At 42.2% G+C, this 18,394-nt stretch overlaps 1 protein-coding gene across 1 annotated transcript; it reads right to left on the bottom strand.

Moving 5' to 3' along the window:
• Window positions 1-9,705: 9,705 nt before the first annotated feature.
• On the bottom strand, window positions 9,706-15,204 carry LOC121398854 (serine protease 33-like). The gene is made up of 6 exons (XM_041578297.1): window positions 14,913-15,204; window positions 13,486-13,512; window positions 12,923-13,085; window positions 12,165-12,430; window positions 11,210-11,382; window positions 9,706-9,969 (listed from the first exon to the last, which is right to left on the bottom strand). The coding sequence occupies exons 1-6, from the start codon at window positions 14,959-14,961 to the stop codon at window positions 9,706-9,708; spliced, it is 942 nt and encodes a 313-aa protein (XP_041434231.1). The 5' UTR covers window positions 14,962-15,204.
• Between the last annotated feature and the right edge of the window lie 3,190 nt (window positions 15,205-18,394).

Here is an 18,394-nt window from a genome sequence, read left to right on the forward strand (position 1 = left end):
TCTCTCTCCCCTCTGCTTTATCTTTTCTTGCAGATTTTCTGAATCAGTGGGTTTCAAACCACCACCTCCTCCTGCTCCTCCTCCTGCTGCTGCTACTGTCTCCCTCCCTCTGCACCAGCCCCTCCCTCCTCCCCTGTTTCTCTGCTGGCTCCTCCCACATCAGATGAAAGATTAGGGACACTTTCAGAAAATTCAGCTGAAAGGGCTGCAGTGATGACTTTGCAAATGAAACAAGCCAGCACTTTACATGCATTACAGTTGTCCCTGATTTTCAAATTAAAGGAGATGTAATCCCCAAACAATTTTTGCTTGAGGGAGAAAATAGTATTCTAATTAACTTTCCAATATATATTCATTAATTACTTTCTATGCTTTAGAAATTTTACATTTTTTTTTCTTTCTTTAGTTTATTTGTACTTCTACTCAGAGCAGAGTTCTGCAGTGTAAACAACGAGATTCAGATGAGACGTCCGACTGCTCAGTTATAATAATTGCGAGAAACTCGGCCATAAAGCAGGACAGGACTGCTGTTACATAAAGAAACTACCAACGGATTAGGCATTACAGTGCAAGCTCTCATTGCTTCTGTTTACCTGCATCTCTCCCTACTATACCTGCTATCCCACAGTCACACTCCCTTCCCAGAGACTATTATCCACTGTTACTTTAGGCACCATCTCTCCCTACTATACCTGCTATCCCACAGTCACACTCCCTTCCCAGAGACTATTATCCACTGTTACTATAGGCACCATCTCTCCCTACTATACCTGCTATCCCACAGTCACACTCCCTTCCCAGAGACTATTATCCCACTGTTACTATAGGCACCATCTCTCCCTACTATACCTGCTATCCCACAGTCACACTCCCTTCCCAGAGACTATTATCCACTGTTACTATAGACACCATCTCTCCCTACTATACCTGCTATCCCACAGTCACACTCCCTTCCCAGAGACTATTATCCCACTGTTACTATAGACACCATCTCTCCCTACTATACCTGCTATCCCACAGTCACACCCCCTTCCCAGAGACTATTATCCCACTGTTACTATAGGCACCATCTCTCCCTACTATACCTGCTATCCCACAGTCACACTCCTTTCCCAGAGACTATTATCCACTGTTACTATAGACACCATCTCTCCCTACTATACCTTCTATCCCACAGTCACACTCCCTTCCCAGAGACTATTATCCCCCTGTTACTATAGGCACCATCTCTCCCCACTATACCTGCTATCCCACAGTCACACTCCCTTCCCCGAGACTATTATCCACTGTTACTATAGGCACATCTCTCCCTACTATACCTGCTATCCCACAGTCACACTCCCTTCCCAGAGACTATTATCCACTGTTACTATAGACACCATCTCTCCCTACTATACCTGCTATCCCACAGTCTCACTCCCTTCCCAGAGACTATTATCCACTGTTACTATAGGCACCATCTCTCCCTACTATACCTGCTATCCCACAGTCACACTCCCTTCCCAGAGACTATTATCCCCCTGTTACTATAGGCACCATCTCTCCCCACTATACCTGCTATCCCACAGTCACACTCCCTTCCCAGAGACTATTATCCACTGTTACTATAGACACCATCTCTCCCTACTATACCTGCTATCCCACAGTCACACTCCCTTCCCAGAGACTATTATCCACTGTTACTATAGGCACCATCTCTCCCTACTATACCTGCTATCCCACAGTCACACTCCCTTCCCAGATACTATTATCCACTGTTACTATAGGCACCATCTCTCCCTACTATACCTCCTATCCCACAGTCACACTCCCTTCCCAGAGACTATTATCCCACTGTTACTATAGGCACCATCTCTCCCTACTATACCTGCTATCCCACAGTCACACTCCCTTCCCCGAGACTATTATCCACTGTTACTATAGGCACATCTCTCCCTACTATACCTGCTATCCCACAGTCACACTCCCTTCCCAGAGACTATTATCCACTGTTACTATAGGCACCATCTCTCCCTACTATACCTGCTATCCCACAGTCTCACTCCCTTCCCAGAGACTATTATCCACTGTTACTATAGGCACCATCTCTCCCTACTATACCTGCTATACCACAGTCACACTCCCTTCCCAGAGACTATTATCCCCCTGTTACTATAGGCACCATCTCTCCCCACTATACCTGCTATCCCACAGTCACACTCCCTTCCCAGAGACTATTATCCACTGTTACTATAGACACCATCTCTCCCTACTATACCTGCTATCCCACAGTCACACTCCCTTCCCAGAGACTATTATCCACTGTTACTATAGGCACCATCTCTCCCTACTATACCTGCTATCCCACAGTCACACTCCCTTCCCAGATACTATTATCCACTGTTACTATAGGCACCATCTCTCCCTACTATACCTCCTATCCCACAGTCACACTCCCTTCCCAGAGACTATTATCCCACTGTTACTATAGGCACCATCTCTCCCTACTATACCTGCTATCCCACAGTCACACTCCCTTCCCCGAGACTATTATCCACTGTTACTATAGGCACATCTCTCCCTACTATACCTGCTATCCCACAGTCACACTCCCTTCCCAGAGACTATTATCCACTGTTACTATAGACACCATCTCTCCCTACTATACCTGCTATCCCACAGTCACACTCCCTTCCCAGAGACTATTATCCCACTGTTACTATAGACACCATCTCTCCCTACTATACCTGCTATCCCACAGTCACACTCCCTTCCCAGAGACTATTATCCACTGTTACTATAGGCACCATCTCTCCCTACTATACCTGCTATCCCACAGTCACACTCCCTTCCCAGAGACTATTATCCACTGTTACTATAGACTCCATCTCTCCCTACTATACCTGCTATTTCACAGTCACACTCCCTTCCCAGAGACTATTATCCACTGTTACTATAGACACCATCTCTCCCTACTATACCTGCTATCCCACAGTCACACTCCCTTCCCAGAGACTATTATCCACTGTTACTATAGGCACCATCTCTCCCTACTATACCTGCTATCCCACAGTCACACTCCCTTCCCCGAGACTATTATCCACTGTTACTATAGGCACATCTCTCCCTACTATACCTGCTATCCCACAGTCACACTCCCTTCCCAGAGACTATTATCCACTGTTACTATAGACACCATCTCTCCCTACTATACCTGCTATCCCACAGTCACACTCCCTTCCCAGAGACTATTATCCCACTGTTACTATAGACACCATCTCTCCCTACTATACCTGCTATCCCACAGTCACACTCCCTTCCCAGAGACTATTATCCACTGTTACTATAGGCACCATCTCTCCCTACTATACCTGCTATCCCACAGTCACACTCCCTTCCCAGAGACTATTATCCACTGTTACTATAGACTCCATCTTTCCCTACTATACCTGCTATTCCACAGTCACACTCCCTTCCCAGAGACTATTATCCACTGTTACTATAGACACCATCTCTCCCTACTATACCTGCTATCCCACAGTCACACTCCCTTCCCAGAGACTATTATCCACTGTTACTATAGGCACCATCTCTCCCTACTATACCTGCTATCCCACAGTCACACTCCCTTCCCAGAGACTATTATCCCCCTGTTACTATAGGCACCATCTCTCCCCACTATACCTGCTATCCCACAGTCACACTCCCTTCCCAGAGACTATTATCCACTGTTACTATAGACACCATCTCTCCCTACTATACCTGCTATCCCACAGTCACACTCCCTTCCCAGAGGCTATTATCCACTGTTACTATAGGCACCATCTCTCCCTACTATACCTGCTATCCCACAGTCACACTCCCTTCCCAGATACTATTATCCACTGTTACTATAGGCACCATCTCTCCCTACTATACCTCCTATCCCACAGTCACACTCCCTTCCCAGAGACTATTATCCCACTGTTACTATAGGCACCATCTCTCCCTACTATACCTGCTATCCCACAGTCACACTCCCTTCCCCGAGACTATTATCCACTGTTACTATAGGCACATCTCTCCCTACTATACCTGCTATCCCACAGTCACACTCCCTTCCCAGAGACTATTATCCACTGTTACTATAGGCACCATCTCTCCCTACTATACCTGCTATCCCACAGTCACACTCCCTTCCCAGAGACTATTATCCACTGTTACTTTAGGCACCATCTCTCCCTACTATACCTGCTATCCCACAGTCACACTCCTTTCCCAGAGACTATTATCCACTGTTACTATAGACACCATCTCTCCCTACTATACCTTCTATCCCACAGTCACACTCCCTTCCCAGAGACTATTATCCCCCTGTTACTATAGGCACCATCTCTCCCCACTATACCTGCTATCCCACAGTCACACTCCCTTCCCCGAGACTATTATCCACTGTTACTATAGGCACATCTCTCCCTACTATACCTGCTATCCCACAGTCACACTCCCTTCCCAGAGACTATTATCCACTGTTACTATAGACACCATCTCTCCCTACTATACCTGCTATCCCACAGTCTCACTCCCTTCCCAGAGACTATTATCCACTGTTACTATAGGCACCATCTCTCCCTACTATACCTGCTATACCACAGTCACACTCCCTTCCCAGAGACTATTATCCCCCTGTTACTATAGGCACCATCTCTCCCCACTATACCTGCTATCCCACAGTCACACTCCCTTCCCAGAGACTATTATCCACTGTTACTATAGACACCATCTCTCCCTACTATACCTGCTATCCCACAGTCACACTCCCTTCCCAGAGACTATTATCCACTGTTACTATAGGCACCATCTCTCCCTACTATACCTGCTATCCCACAGTCACACTCCCTTCCCAGATACTATTATCCACTGTTACTATAGGCACCATCTCTCCCTACTATACCTCCTATCCCACAGTCACACTCCCTTCCCAGAGACTATTATCCCACTGTTACTATAGGCACCATCTCTCCCTACTATACCTGCTATCCCACAGTCACACTCCCTTCCCCGAGACTATTATCCACTGTTACTATAGGCACATCTCTCCCTACTATACCTGCTATCCCACAGTCACACTCCCTTCCCAGAGACTATTATCCACTGTTACTATAGACACCATCTCTCCCTACTATACCTGCTATCCCACAGTCACACTCCCTTCCCAGAGACTATTATCCCACTGTTACTATAGACACCATCTCTCCCTACTATACCTGCTATCCCACAGTCACACTCCCTTCCCAGAGACTATTATCCACTGTTACTATAGGCACCATCTCTCCCTACTATACCTGCTATCCCACAGTCACACTCCCTTCCCAGAGACTATTATCCACTGTTACTATAGACTCCATCTCTCCCTACTATACCTGCTATTTCACAGTCACACTCCCTTCCCAGAGACTATTATCCACTGTTACTATAGACACCATCTCTCCCTACTATACCTGCTATCCCACAGTCACACTCCCTTCCCAGAGACTATTATCCACTGTTACTATAGGCACCATCTCTCCCTACTATACCTGCTATCCCACAGTCACACTCCCTTCCCCGAGACTATTATCCACTGTTACTATAGGCACATCTCTCCCTACTATACCTGCTATCCCACAGTCACACTCCCTTCCCAGAGACTATTATCCACTGTTACTATAGACACCATCTCTCCCTACTATACCTGCTATCCCACAGTCACACTCCCTTCCCAGAGACTATTATCCCACTGTTACTATAGACACCATCTCTCCCTACTATACCTGCTATCCCACAGTCACACTCCCTTCCCAGAGACTATTATCCACTGTTACTATAGGCACCATCTCTCCCTACTATACCTGCTATCCCACAGTCACACTCCCTTCCCAGAGACTATTATCCACTGTTACTATAGACTCCATCTTTCCCTACTATACCTGCTATTCCACAGTCACACTCCCTTCCCAGAGACTATTATCCACTGTTACTATAGACACCATCTCTCCCTACTATACCTGCTATCCCACAGTCACACTCCCTTCCCAGAGACTATTATCCACTGTTACTATAGGCACCATCTCTCCCTACTATACCTGCTATCCCACAGTCACACTCCCTTCCCAGAGACTATTATCCACTGTTACTATAGACTCCATCTCTCCCTACTATACCTGCTATCCCACAGTCACACTCCCTTCCCAGAGACTATTATCCACTGTTACTATAGACACCATCTCTCCCTACTATACCTGCTATCCCACAGTCACACTCCCTTCCCAGAGACTATTATCCACTGTTACTATAGGCACCATCTCTCCCTACTATACCTGCTATCCCACAGTAACACTCCCTTCCCAGAGACTATTATCCCACTGTTACTATAGGCACCATCTTTTCCTACTATACCTGCTATCCCACAGTCACACTCCCTCCCCAGAGAATATTATCCACTGTTACTATAGGCACCATCTCTCCCTACTATACCTGCTATCCCACAGTCACACTCCCTTCCCAGAGACTATTATCCACTGTTACTATAGGCACATCTCTCCCTACTATACCTGCTATCCCACAGTCACACTCCCTTCCCAGAGACTATTATCCACTGTTACTATAGACACCATCTCTCCCTACTATACCTGCTATCCCACAGTCACACTCCCTTCCCAGAGACTATTATCCCACTGTTACTATAGACACCATCTCTCCCTACTATACCTGCTATCCCACAGTCACACTCCCTTCCCAGAGACTATTATCCACTGTTACTATAGGCACCATCTCTCCCTACTATACCTGCTATCCCACAGTCACACTCCCTTCCCAGAGACTATTATCCACTGTTACTATAGACTCCATCTCTCCCTACTATACCTGCTATTCCACAGTCACACTCCCTTCCCAGAGACTATTATCCACTGTTACTATAGACACCATCTCTCCCTACTATACCTGCTATCCCACAGTCACACTCCCTTCCCAGAGACTATTATCCACTGTTACTATAGGCACCATCTCTCCCTACTATACCTGCTATCCCACAGTCACACTCCCTTCCCCGAGACTATTATCCACTGTTACTATAGGCACATCTCTCCCTACTATACCTGCTATCCCACAGTCACACTCCCTTCCCAGAGACTATTATCCACTGTTACTATAGACACCATCTCTCCCTACTATACCTGCTATCCCACAGTCACACTCCCTTCCCAGAGACTATTATCCCACTGTTACTATAGACACCATCTCTCCCTACTATACCTGCTATCCCACAGTCACACTCCCTTCCCAGAGACTATTATCCACTGTTACTATAGGCACCATCTCTCCCTACTATACCTGCTATCCCACAGTCACACTCCCTTCCCAGAGACTATTATCCACTGTTACTATAGACTCCATCTCTCCCTACTATACCTGCTATTCCACAGTCACACTCCCTTCCCAGAGACTATTATCCACTGTTACTATAGACACCATCTCTCCCTACTATACCTGCTATCCCACAGTCACACTCCCTTCCCAGAGACTATTATCCACTGTTACTATAGGCACCATCTCTCCCTACTATACCTGCTATCCCACAGTCACACTCCCTTCCCAGAGACTATTATCCACTGTTACTATAGACTCCATCTCTCCCTACTATACCTGCTATCCCACAGTCACACTCCCTTCCCAGAGACTATTATCCACTGTTACTATAGACACCATCTCTCCCTACTATACCTGCTATCCCACAGTCACACTCCCTTCCCAGAGACTATTATCCACTGTTACTATAGGCACCATCTCTCCCTACTATACCTGCTATCCCACAGTAACACTCCCTTCCCAGAGACTATTATCCCACTGTTACTATAGGCACCATCTTTTCCTACTATACCTGCTATCCCACAGTCACACTCCCTCCCCAGAGAATATTATCCACTGTTACTATAGGCACCATCTCTCCCTACTATACCTGCTATCCCACAGTCACACTCCCTTCCCAGAGACTATTATCCACTGTTACTATAGACTCCATCTCTCCCTACTATACCTGCTATCCCACAGTCACACTCCCTTCCCAGAGACTATTATCCACTGTTACTATAGACACCATCTCTCCCTACTATACCTGCTATCCACAGTCACACTCCCTTCCCAGAGACTATTATCCACTGTTACTATAGGCACCATCTCTCCCTACTATACCTGCTATCCCACAGTCACACTCCCTTCCCAGAGACTATTATCCACTGTTACTATAGACTCCATCTCTCCCTACTATACCTGCTATCCCACAGTCACACTCCCTTCCCAGAGACTATTATCCACTGTTACTATAGACACCATCTCTCCCTACTATACCTGCTATCCCACAGTAACACTCCCTTCCCAGAGACTATTATCCCACTGTTACTATAGGCACCATCTCTTCCTACTATACCTGCTATTCCACAGTCACACTCCCTTCCCAGAGACTATTATCCACTGTTACTATAGACACCATCTCTCTCTATCATGGAGTTAGAAACCTGCATGAACCTCTTAGGTCACAAGTTTTAAAGAGATTACAGAAAGCCAAACATAAGTTACTTTTTATAAATAAATACACTGACATCTCATGGTTCAAGGAATAATGCACCTTTACTTAACTTATAAAGGGTATCAAAAGTCGCCTGAAGGTCAGAGACCCATATCGCTGTATACTGTATGTGTTGTGACAAATGTTATAAAGCTTAGCACCATTTATAATGATATACTGGCATTGGTTTTCTAGAAACCCTGTGTCTGAAAAGTGTTAAAAAATAGGTAAAAGTGGGTTAACTCACCAGAACAAAAGCAGAATTCCCAAAATACCCCACTTTACTTTCTGACTTAGAGTTTCAGGCTCAGATTGTGGGGTTCTATTGGGCAGAGACATTCCTTCCTTGATTCAGGTTGGATTTAGGGTAGAAATTGGTATTGTGGGTCCAAGTATGGGTGGAAGATCTGGGTTGGCTGTGAGTCTTGTAGATTAGACCTACACAGACTTCTAAACTGTTGTGCTCAATCTTGGAGGCACTAGCCACTTATTGTGGGTTTACAGGAACATCAAACTGGTATGAGTATCTATATCAAGTTATATTCACAATAATGACACTTTTCTTAGTCCTGTTGCTAAATGAATGAGAATATAAAGTATAATATGACTTGTGCAGTGTATGTTTGAAGAGTAACATCTTCAAGCCATAGATGCAATACCAATTCCCAAAAATGCAGAATTTTGTGTGACTAGATGTTTGGGACACCAGATTGCTGTTTTCTTTTTTAGAAGATGCTTCATTGTCTCTTTTTGCCAAAGGTTATGCTTGTCTATAGCCACCATTTAAATCTAGTGGTCTTTATGATTATCTGGAGATGGTCATCAGTCATGTATGTACTGTATATTTCCAAGAATACTGGTACCCACTGTCTGTTTTGTTCATTGCCTTATAAATACTGACTTATTTTAGTTTAAATAAATAAATAGTCCCATGTTACAGAGTCTCCTTACTTCAACTCTTATGTTGCATCACACTCCTTTGATGCTTTTGATTTCCATCTCAGTGTCCCTCTCTTTGTATTTGATTCCAGAGATGCACAATATAGTATTCTAAAAGGTTTAAGGATTCCGGGATGTGGAGGAAAGAAGTGAAGGTAAAATCTGTGCCACTAAGGTCTCCAGAATTAAATTTTCTAAGGTCTTTAACCCAGAAGTTTGTGCAGGACCAGTGAGAATATGAGGATCTCCAGAGATGAAGCCAATGACCCACTGTAGTTAGGTGGTGGGATTTGTGCTTGAGTTAGCTGGAAACCAGGAATGTATTGCTGAATCCATGCAGAATATGTTGTGACACTGGTGTAGACACCTGGCCTGTTTGGAAGGGCACAACCAAAACCCCAGCTTACTATTCCAGCCAGAATCCATGACCCATTCCAGGGGCAGACGAGGGGACCTCCAGAATCACCCTGCAAGCAGAGAAAGTATGATGTCTATTTATGTAATGTACTGAAATAGCCATGGAGCTAATTAAAGTTAAGGCATTTGGTGATTTGATTACTTTTGTTATGGTGATGTCTACCAAGGGGTAGATTTACTAAAGAGTGAAGTGGCTAATGCTAGCGTCAAATCGCTAGCGTTGCCACCTGCAGGGTTCATTAACAGGCGCCAATTAGCTGGTGAACCAGACCATCGATAGCTCAGTTTCTGACCCTATCGCCAGGAGTATTTTCGCTCCGGGGAATGGGCGCTACTCTACAAATTTAAGAAAAGTGCGGATTTTATCTCTTTCGCCAAAGTTGACTTCGCCAACTTAGACCAGGTGAAGCGCTAAAAAGTAGCTAGATCTTCCTCAATCTTCTGTCACTTACATCATATCCTGTGTGCCAAAAATGCATTAAAGTTCAAAAAACTTTTTGAAGCGGGATTGCCTGCAAAAATCCTAATTTAGACTTTTTTTGGGAAACTGGTTTTCTCCAGACATTTTATAACACATGGATCATTCATTTTACAGTGGGCTGGTGTGTAGGGCATTATATTAACTCTCTTCTCTTTATTTCGCTTCCCTGGACATGTGTAATATAAACTGGTAACTTAAACCATTTGCAGCAACATTTATAATAAAGATGTCCATACAACTTTAAATTTCCTGCCCTATGCAAATTGGCTTAAGCGCAAGATCACTAGTGAAGTTTCGCTTGGCACAAATGAATGCTAGCTCATCTTCGCTATGAAATGCTTGCACAGCCAAAGTAATGCTAGCGAAAAGTCGCCAGTGTTCTTCGCCCGGAACGAAACCGCATTTTAGTGAATTAGCGTATTGGTAGCGCATTTGCGACTGTGCGAGGGGTGTGAAGCTGATGCTGGCGAAAATTCGCCCGTTAGTGAAACTGCCCTCAAGTATCTTTTCAGAGACCATTAGCATTGGATGGGAGGAATGCATTGAAAAATATGGACTTCCAGGCAATAGCGAGCATTTAAACTTGGTATCTGAGGTTGGTCCTTAAAAAACAATTATCTGCAAATATGATACAGGTTCCTAGTACTGGAACATAAAGTATTTTGACAGTTGAGTATTACATTTTTTAGACCTGTTTGGGGAAAAAGTCCAGTTGACCTCATAAGTGAGTCTAGCAGTTAGATATTTTTGAGATGGAAACAGGGTCTCCATGCTGAGCAGAGGTGGAACAACGTTGCATGATTGGTTACCTGACATGCATCTCTCCCGCCAGCCTTATATCCTGCACAGATCATGTCCCACATTATCAAGTTCTGAGAAGCCGCCAGTGAGGGATTGTCGGTGTGGTACATTTGATCACAGGACATGCGATCTATAATAGGAACATGGACCTTTTGTAAAGTCCGTGGATATTGAAGACTCACTGTGAAGACAAAATGGGGAAAGTGTGAGGTGCCTCTTCTCGCTGTATAGACAGAAACTTTGCTTTCAGAGGACATTATATATATGATATAGTATTGTATAGATTTTCTTGACTCTTGTAGATCAACATTTATTGAGGTCAACCCTTATCTCAAAGTCGTTATCATGCCAATGGCCTGGCGATAGTTCCATAAGCATTTAATACATTAGATTCACTTAAAATCTCCTCCTACTTGGACTACAGGCTGGGGCCCTATCTCCATATCCTTGGGTACATACAGATGCAGCCACTTTGGTTTGTCTGTTTGACACAGAATAACTAAACACAGATATCCCATTTATCTCATTTAACACAGAAAACTGCGTCACAACATCCCATCTAATTAAGGCATTCACCATTGTTCACAATGGTGCTTTGGTATGCTAATGGAAAGGTTAAATGCATTAAATGAGTTAAGATGACTTTAGATAACGCAGTTTCTTCAATTAACCATGAGTCATGACGCATTTATCTCACAAATCCAAGTGGCTTCATCTGTATGTATAAGAATAAATAAGATACCCCAAATTCAGCTGCACAATATTATAGCTGTAGGTAGCTAAATTTAGGGCTCATACTTAATGAAATGCTTAATGCAGACAAAATTCTATACTCCATCGGGAGTTCCCACTTCCTAATACCTGAAAAATCCATATTTTATTACATCTTGAATTAAATAACTGACTTTCCCTTAGATTTTCTGGTCTTTGATTTTTTTTGAAGAGCTTTATTTGTTTCCTTACCTAGTTGCCTGACAGAGCCCCATCCAGTTACAGTGCAATTAATTCCGTTTGGAAAGACAACCGTTGGGGTGGGAATACAGACAGGCATGATTAAGTCGGTAAACTGCACAGGATTCGCTAGCTTGATTAACGCAATATCTCCACTGTTCCCGATCCTAGTGAATGTGGGGTGTATGTAAATGGCAGCCACATCCGCCAAAATCCCAGAAGGCACTGATAGTTGGTATGCGCCAAGGTTCACTTTAAAGTCTGTGACTGAGAATGGTCTGAAGAAAGCAATAGAGAATAGAAGTTTTGTGAGAATGTGCTCAATAACTCTACAAAAGCCTCATTTATACCTGCAACCTGTCCTGATTGTTATGGTAAAGCCTTTTTTGGTTCTTTGGATATTGGATGATGGGGCAGAATAATTAAACACATTTGAAACAAATTTGGCTTCCAAATTCTCCTCAAAATCTATTTCAAAAGTAGCTTCCAACTGTGAGTTTGTGAGGTGATCAATTTGAAGCAATATTTTTTGGGTAACTTAATGGTTCCCCCATCTGATGATTCAAGACCGGATTTGGCCCTGTAAATTTTAGCTCAGAGAATGGACACAATGGAGATTCTACGTGGGGGATCATTTAGGCAACTGCTGAATGCCTAAATTGGCCAATTAACTGTCTGTTGGTAGATCTGATCATGAGTATTCATCTTATTCTTTCCTATGACTGTAGTTGTATTACCCTTTTGGTAATGCATCAAAACAAGCGACTTACTTTGCAAAACAGTGAGCAGCACTGACGACCCACTGGCTGTCGATAAGAGAACCCCCACAGATATGCATGCCATTCTTCCTCAAGCTCAACTGCCATGGGAATTCCCCTTGCACCGAGTCCTGGCCACCCACAATACGATTTGGGATACTAGGCCTGCCGCATCCTAAGCACAGATACAAACGCATCATTATTACACTTCATCGTTCATAGGAGAAAGCTTTTAGTGGTATGTCAAATCAGGGTAATGGGCCAACATTTAGGCCATAAAAGGGACCTACTGCAACCTGTTGGTAGAGAACCCCATCACAGTGTGGATGCAATCCTTGCCCAATGGGATGTTAAACTACCCTATACAGATCAAAATGATTTTTGGCCAGCTATCAGTCAGCAGGCTATGAGAAGTTATTGTTCAGATATTACCATGACACCTTTTTAGAGGGTTTCTACCCCTATCCATCAGGTTTAGACACCCCAAAGTATTGATGTGGCTAAATAAATGGGTGAGAACTGACTCTTGCAAGTCCACACCAATGAGATAAGCTAATAAACTGAGTTTCACTTACCTGAGTATGCGGAAATATATGAGGGACCTAAAAGAGAGGAAAAACAAGTGGTTATGTTGTATTTGGATGGACCTATTTCCATGTTATGAGTGATATCATTCAAAAAAGTCATTTGTGATACAAAACAGAGGTTCTTGATTTAGACAAGAGAGCTTTACTGCATATTAATGAATAACACTTTCAACTCTGTGACAAAATCTGATTTTATTGTGAATTCCAGTGAAATCTTTACCTGAATTTGGAGATGTGCTTTTCCTAATCAAATTTAATCGAGCCCTATATTTTTTGGGGGTAGATTGGTATAGCCCATTCCCCAGAATTACTTTAAGAAATGTAGGAAATCAAGAGGCAATAAAAGGAATGTAAAATGTGTTCCATTGAGTCAACAAACTGTTCAGTGGTCAGAATCACCATAAATATACATGGATTATGATGTATTTCATTGCAGGCCCAAAATCAGGTCTTTAATGATCAGGTGGTGGAGTCACTAAATCAAAAAACTTTGATGATCACCTCAGGTCAGAATCACCAATAGATAGACAGGTACTGCTTTCAGTAGAAATTACATTAACAAATTATTTTAAATCACTGAATTTTTTTAATGAATGTATATCAGAAATTTGCTTAAAATTAAGTTTTATTTCATAAGCCAAAATTGTGTATTTGGGTTATATCCAAATGTTATTATCAATGGGCCAAAAACACCAAGCAGTAGAATAAAGGTACCCATGCCAAATATAGAAAGCCACAGCTGTCTCCACAGATAACTTAGATCTGCCAGGGGTTAGGTTGGCAAACCCAGAGTCACAGTAATTGCAAACAATATGTGATTAATTAATAACGGTTACAATTCTAAACTGAATTTCTGTTGGTGATATTGAACAAGAACAACAAAGGAAGCCCATTTAGCATTTCAAGTGTTTTGGGGCCTCTTCAACAGAGAAGGATGGAGGACAATGAAAGTGAAGGACAGAAAAGAAGGAAAGTAAAAGGATGAGAGACAGAAGAAGGGAGAATTGAAAATGAGGTTAGAAAGTAGAGAAGAAAGAAAGTAAAATTATAAATGTAGAATGGGAGATACCAGGTTGATGGGAAAAGATGGAGAAAAACACCAAAGAAGGATATATGGATTCAGGTGGATAAGACAAAATAAGTAAAAAACAAAAACATACATAGTAATACATATATAGTAATATCAAAGTAGAGACAAGGTGAATGATGAGAAGAACTATGGTTATATCCTATGTTAAGGTTCATGGTGGGTAACCCCCACCACCTAAGCCTCACAATACCATTGGCACTGTCAACACATAAATTAAATATGCTTTGTCTTTCTCCTTGCTTCTTCCCATCCCCTCCCTCCATCATGGATAAAACCATGCACATTATGCAGTTTTACAGGCTGTTTTTCCCAACAATGCGCTTACCTGTTGCTATGATTAGAAGGGCAAGAGAGCCTATTATCAGCTGTCCCATGATCCTTTTTTCGGCTGTTTCAGATTAAAGAACTCCAGGTGTATCAATGATCTCTAAAGGAATCTGAAGAATTAAATAAAGGATCACGAGAGCTTGAGGATAAAATTTGAAGTAGCCTGGGGTAACAGCCTCTGACATGAAGAGGTTCCACACAAACAAAAACTGAGGAACAGATGCAGATATATAGCTGGCTTATAAATAGTAATTATAGCAAGCGTGTTAGTCAGGTGTTCAAAGAGTTGCAAAACCCACATTCAGATACATTATCATTCCTTTGTTTCTTGCCTCCCATTATAAATTCTGTCTGTATTCCCCTCCCTTAGTGAATCATAGGAAATGTTCTCTATTCCTAACAATCTTCTACCCAGACAGTAGTACAGCAACATTCTCCTTCAGCCATATTGGGGGATACTAGAGGGTGGATGGGCCACATGTAATGGGAACCCTAAAAGATAGTGTTGTATCTGCACATGGTGCAGAATGATATTCAGATATGGTTCATACAAGGCATAAGGCAAACCTATTGTAAGGATGTTACATATGATCTAGAAGTTCCATGACCTCCACAAGGTCTCCAAGCTGTCCAGTTGAGGGATTCCAAAGACTAATTGTAATACCAGTAGACATTATCGTCTATAATACATTGCAGTCTTTAGCTGCAAACGGACAATGGAAAGAAAATGTAGGTCTATATATGGGACATCGCAAACCATTTTCACACACGCAACTTTTTTCTTGCAGCAATTTTTTCCTCGCAAATGTTTGCTGCAGTTTTGCAAAAAAAAAAACTGTCAGGTGGCCAAGTGCGCAAATTTGCCGCAAATCCATGCCTGGCGAATACATTCGTCCAGAACTATTGCTTAGCTTTCTGATATTCCTTTATCAAAAAAAAAAGTTAGCTTCAATCGTATTGCATAGGTAGTGAATGGCGGTAACTACTCATATCAGCAAATGAAACCATATGATGAATGCCTCAACTCTGGTTTTGGCACAAGAGACTTTAGTCAATATAAACCGATTTATTTTCTTTATTAAGATGTCTAGCTTGTTAAATGATAATGAGAAGTAATGATCAGCAGTAGCAGAGAACAGTTAACTTGAAGTTACAACAGTGATCCCCAACAAGTGGCCCTTGAGCAACATGTAGCTCACCAACCCACTAGATATTGCTCCAAGTGACCTAAAAGCAGTTGCTTATTTTTTTAATTCCTTGCTTGGAGGCAAGTTGCATAAAAAACAGATGTACTGCCAAACAGAGCCTCCTGTAAGCTGTCAGTCCACGTAGGGGCTACCAATAGTCAATCAAAGCCCTTATTTGCCACTTCCAGGGACTTTATGCATGCTTTTGTTTCTCCCCAGCTCTTTTTACATTTGAATGTGGCTCACAAGTTACAAAATGGTTGGGGACCCCTGCCTTACAGTCTACCCTCTAAATATATCATGGACTCATGGAAAGTGAGCTTTGGTAGACCTTCTTTAAGTCAACCTCTGAGCGTTACCTTGCTTGGGTTCAGATTTTGTTTTTGCCCCCCCCATCCTTTTTTTTTTTTTTTTTTTAAGATAAAGTTAGATGAATAGAAAAACATTGCAATGTACTAGGGGCCTCCTAAAATATCTGGGACAGCAAATCAGAAGATTCAAGCAATTGAGGTTTAGCAATTATCCAACTATAACAAGAGTCCTTTATGTATCCATCCGTATGGGTGTGCTTCTCTACGTGCTGCAATCCCCGTGTTGGAATGCCAAGGTTACTAATACAAAAAGAGGTAGCCGGAGAGCACTTGTTTCTTTAGTTTAAAAGATCATTTCTTTATTTTGCAGGCATTTACTGCACAACATGTTTCGGCTTCAGGCCTTCATCAGGTGCATGCACCTGATGAAGGCCTGAAGCCGAAACATGTTGTGCAGTAAATGCCTGCAAAATAAAGAAATGATCTTTTAAACTAAAGAAACAAGTGCTCTCCGTTTAGCAATTATCAGAGAGGTTCTCATTGTTGGCCACCTGATAACATACTGTCACTATGACTGTTGTCTTCCACAATGTGGCATGTTATGACACTCTGGATTTTTCATTTGTTCTATTGTTCTCCTGAAACAACGCTATGTTCTTTCAGTGAAAAATATACTGTGAAGTGACAGCAGCAATAACAGACCAATTACATTTATATTGTGCCACCCAAACAATAACATAAACTTGAACTTCCTGGTTATTACTTTATTTGTTTTAGGCCAAAATATGCCAATACATATTTATAATACCCAAGAACCATGCATAGCCTGTAAATGATATCTTTATAAATAGTGCTAAGTGATGTTATCAGTTATAATCGGTGCTTAGTGAAGCAATTTTTTACTTAAACTTGACTATGATAAGAAATAAAGTACCCCCCTTATAAGATATTAGATGTCACCTCGGACCATGATCCGTATAAAAACACTCAGCCTTTATACGATTATGGAACTCCTTGATGACTTATAATATCCTTATAATACACAAATATCTTGTAAATTATATCCTTATAAATGGTAACTAGTGATGTAATCAGTTATAAATGTTGAGTAGTGATGTCATTTTTGTCACATGACTCAGTAAAACTTGTGTATTATAATAAATAAAGTACCCCTTGCTGGAAAATATGAGGAAATTAGAAGTCACCTCGGAGTTCCTGATCTGTAGCACAAAGCCGAAGGTCATTGGACTGTGACTTATAATATCCTTATATTTTACAAGAGGGGGTACATTATTCAGTATATATTTTAAAATAAGGGGTACCTTGTGTCGAGCTGCCTCTCACACTGCTTAATAATAGCTGCAGTAACTAACCTTCTGTAAATGTACAGTAAACTGAATATTAATAGATATTGGCCTCTGACATTATTCATGTTGATATACGGTGACACTGGTTCTCAACATCAAGAAAGGCAATATGATGCATTATGTTAGAGTACAAGCAAAGTCCTGGAAGATTGCAGCTTCTTAGATGTTTAGCTGATCCATCAAAGCCTTTGTTGCTTATAAAAACACACCTTCACAAATGTTTCTGCTGCAGGACTGCAACACCTTCATTCCTGGGTTCAAGTTATTAATTATAGAGAACCACTAAATGATTGATGGTTTAATTTAGCTTGTTGGCCACAAGAGGCCAAGGGATCTGTAGACGCCACTATGTCAGAGTTGGAAAGATATGGAGGCACATCATGATTTTCTTCACCCTAATGTCTGGGATAAAAAAAATCCACCCCTCCAAGAATGTATATATAAGCTCCTTTGTTTTCTTTTTCAGTGTTGGCTGGACATGGGGATGGACAACATTGTCCCAGGCCATTATTCAGAGCTGAATTGCTCTTTATGTGATAAGAGAGAGTTTAGGGATATCGAACTATAGTTTCAAACCCTTGTCACTTAATTACCAATCATTGGGCTAAAGAGGCA

This window comes from Xenopus laevis, chromosome 9_10S (assembly GCF_017654675.1).
Source record: "Xenopus laevis strain J_2021 chromosome 9_10S, Xenopus_laevis_v10.1, whole genome shotgun sequence".
Taxonomy (NCBI): domain Eukaryota; kingdom Metazoa; phylum Chordata; class Amphibia; order Anura; family Pipidae; genus Xenopus; species Xenopus laevis.

Coding starts and splice junctions, on each gene's coding strand:
- LOC121398854 (XM_041578297.1), bottom strand. CDS start 14,961: ATGGGACAGCTGATAATAGGCTCTCTTGCCCTTCTAATCATAGCAACA. Junction 13,086..13,485: donor ATATATTTCCGCATACTCAG/GTAAGTGAAACT, acceptor ATCTGTGCTTAG/GATGCGGCAGGCCTAGTATC. Junction 12,431..12,922: donor GCTGCTCACTGTTTTGCAAA/GTAAGTCGCTTG, acceptor TGCTTTCTTCAG/ACCATTCTCAGTCACAGACT.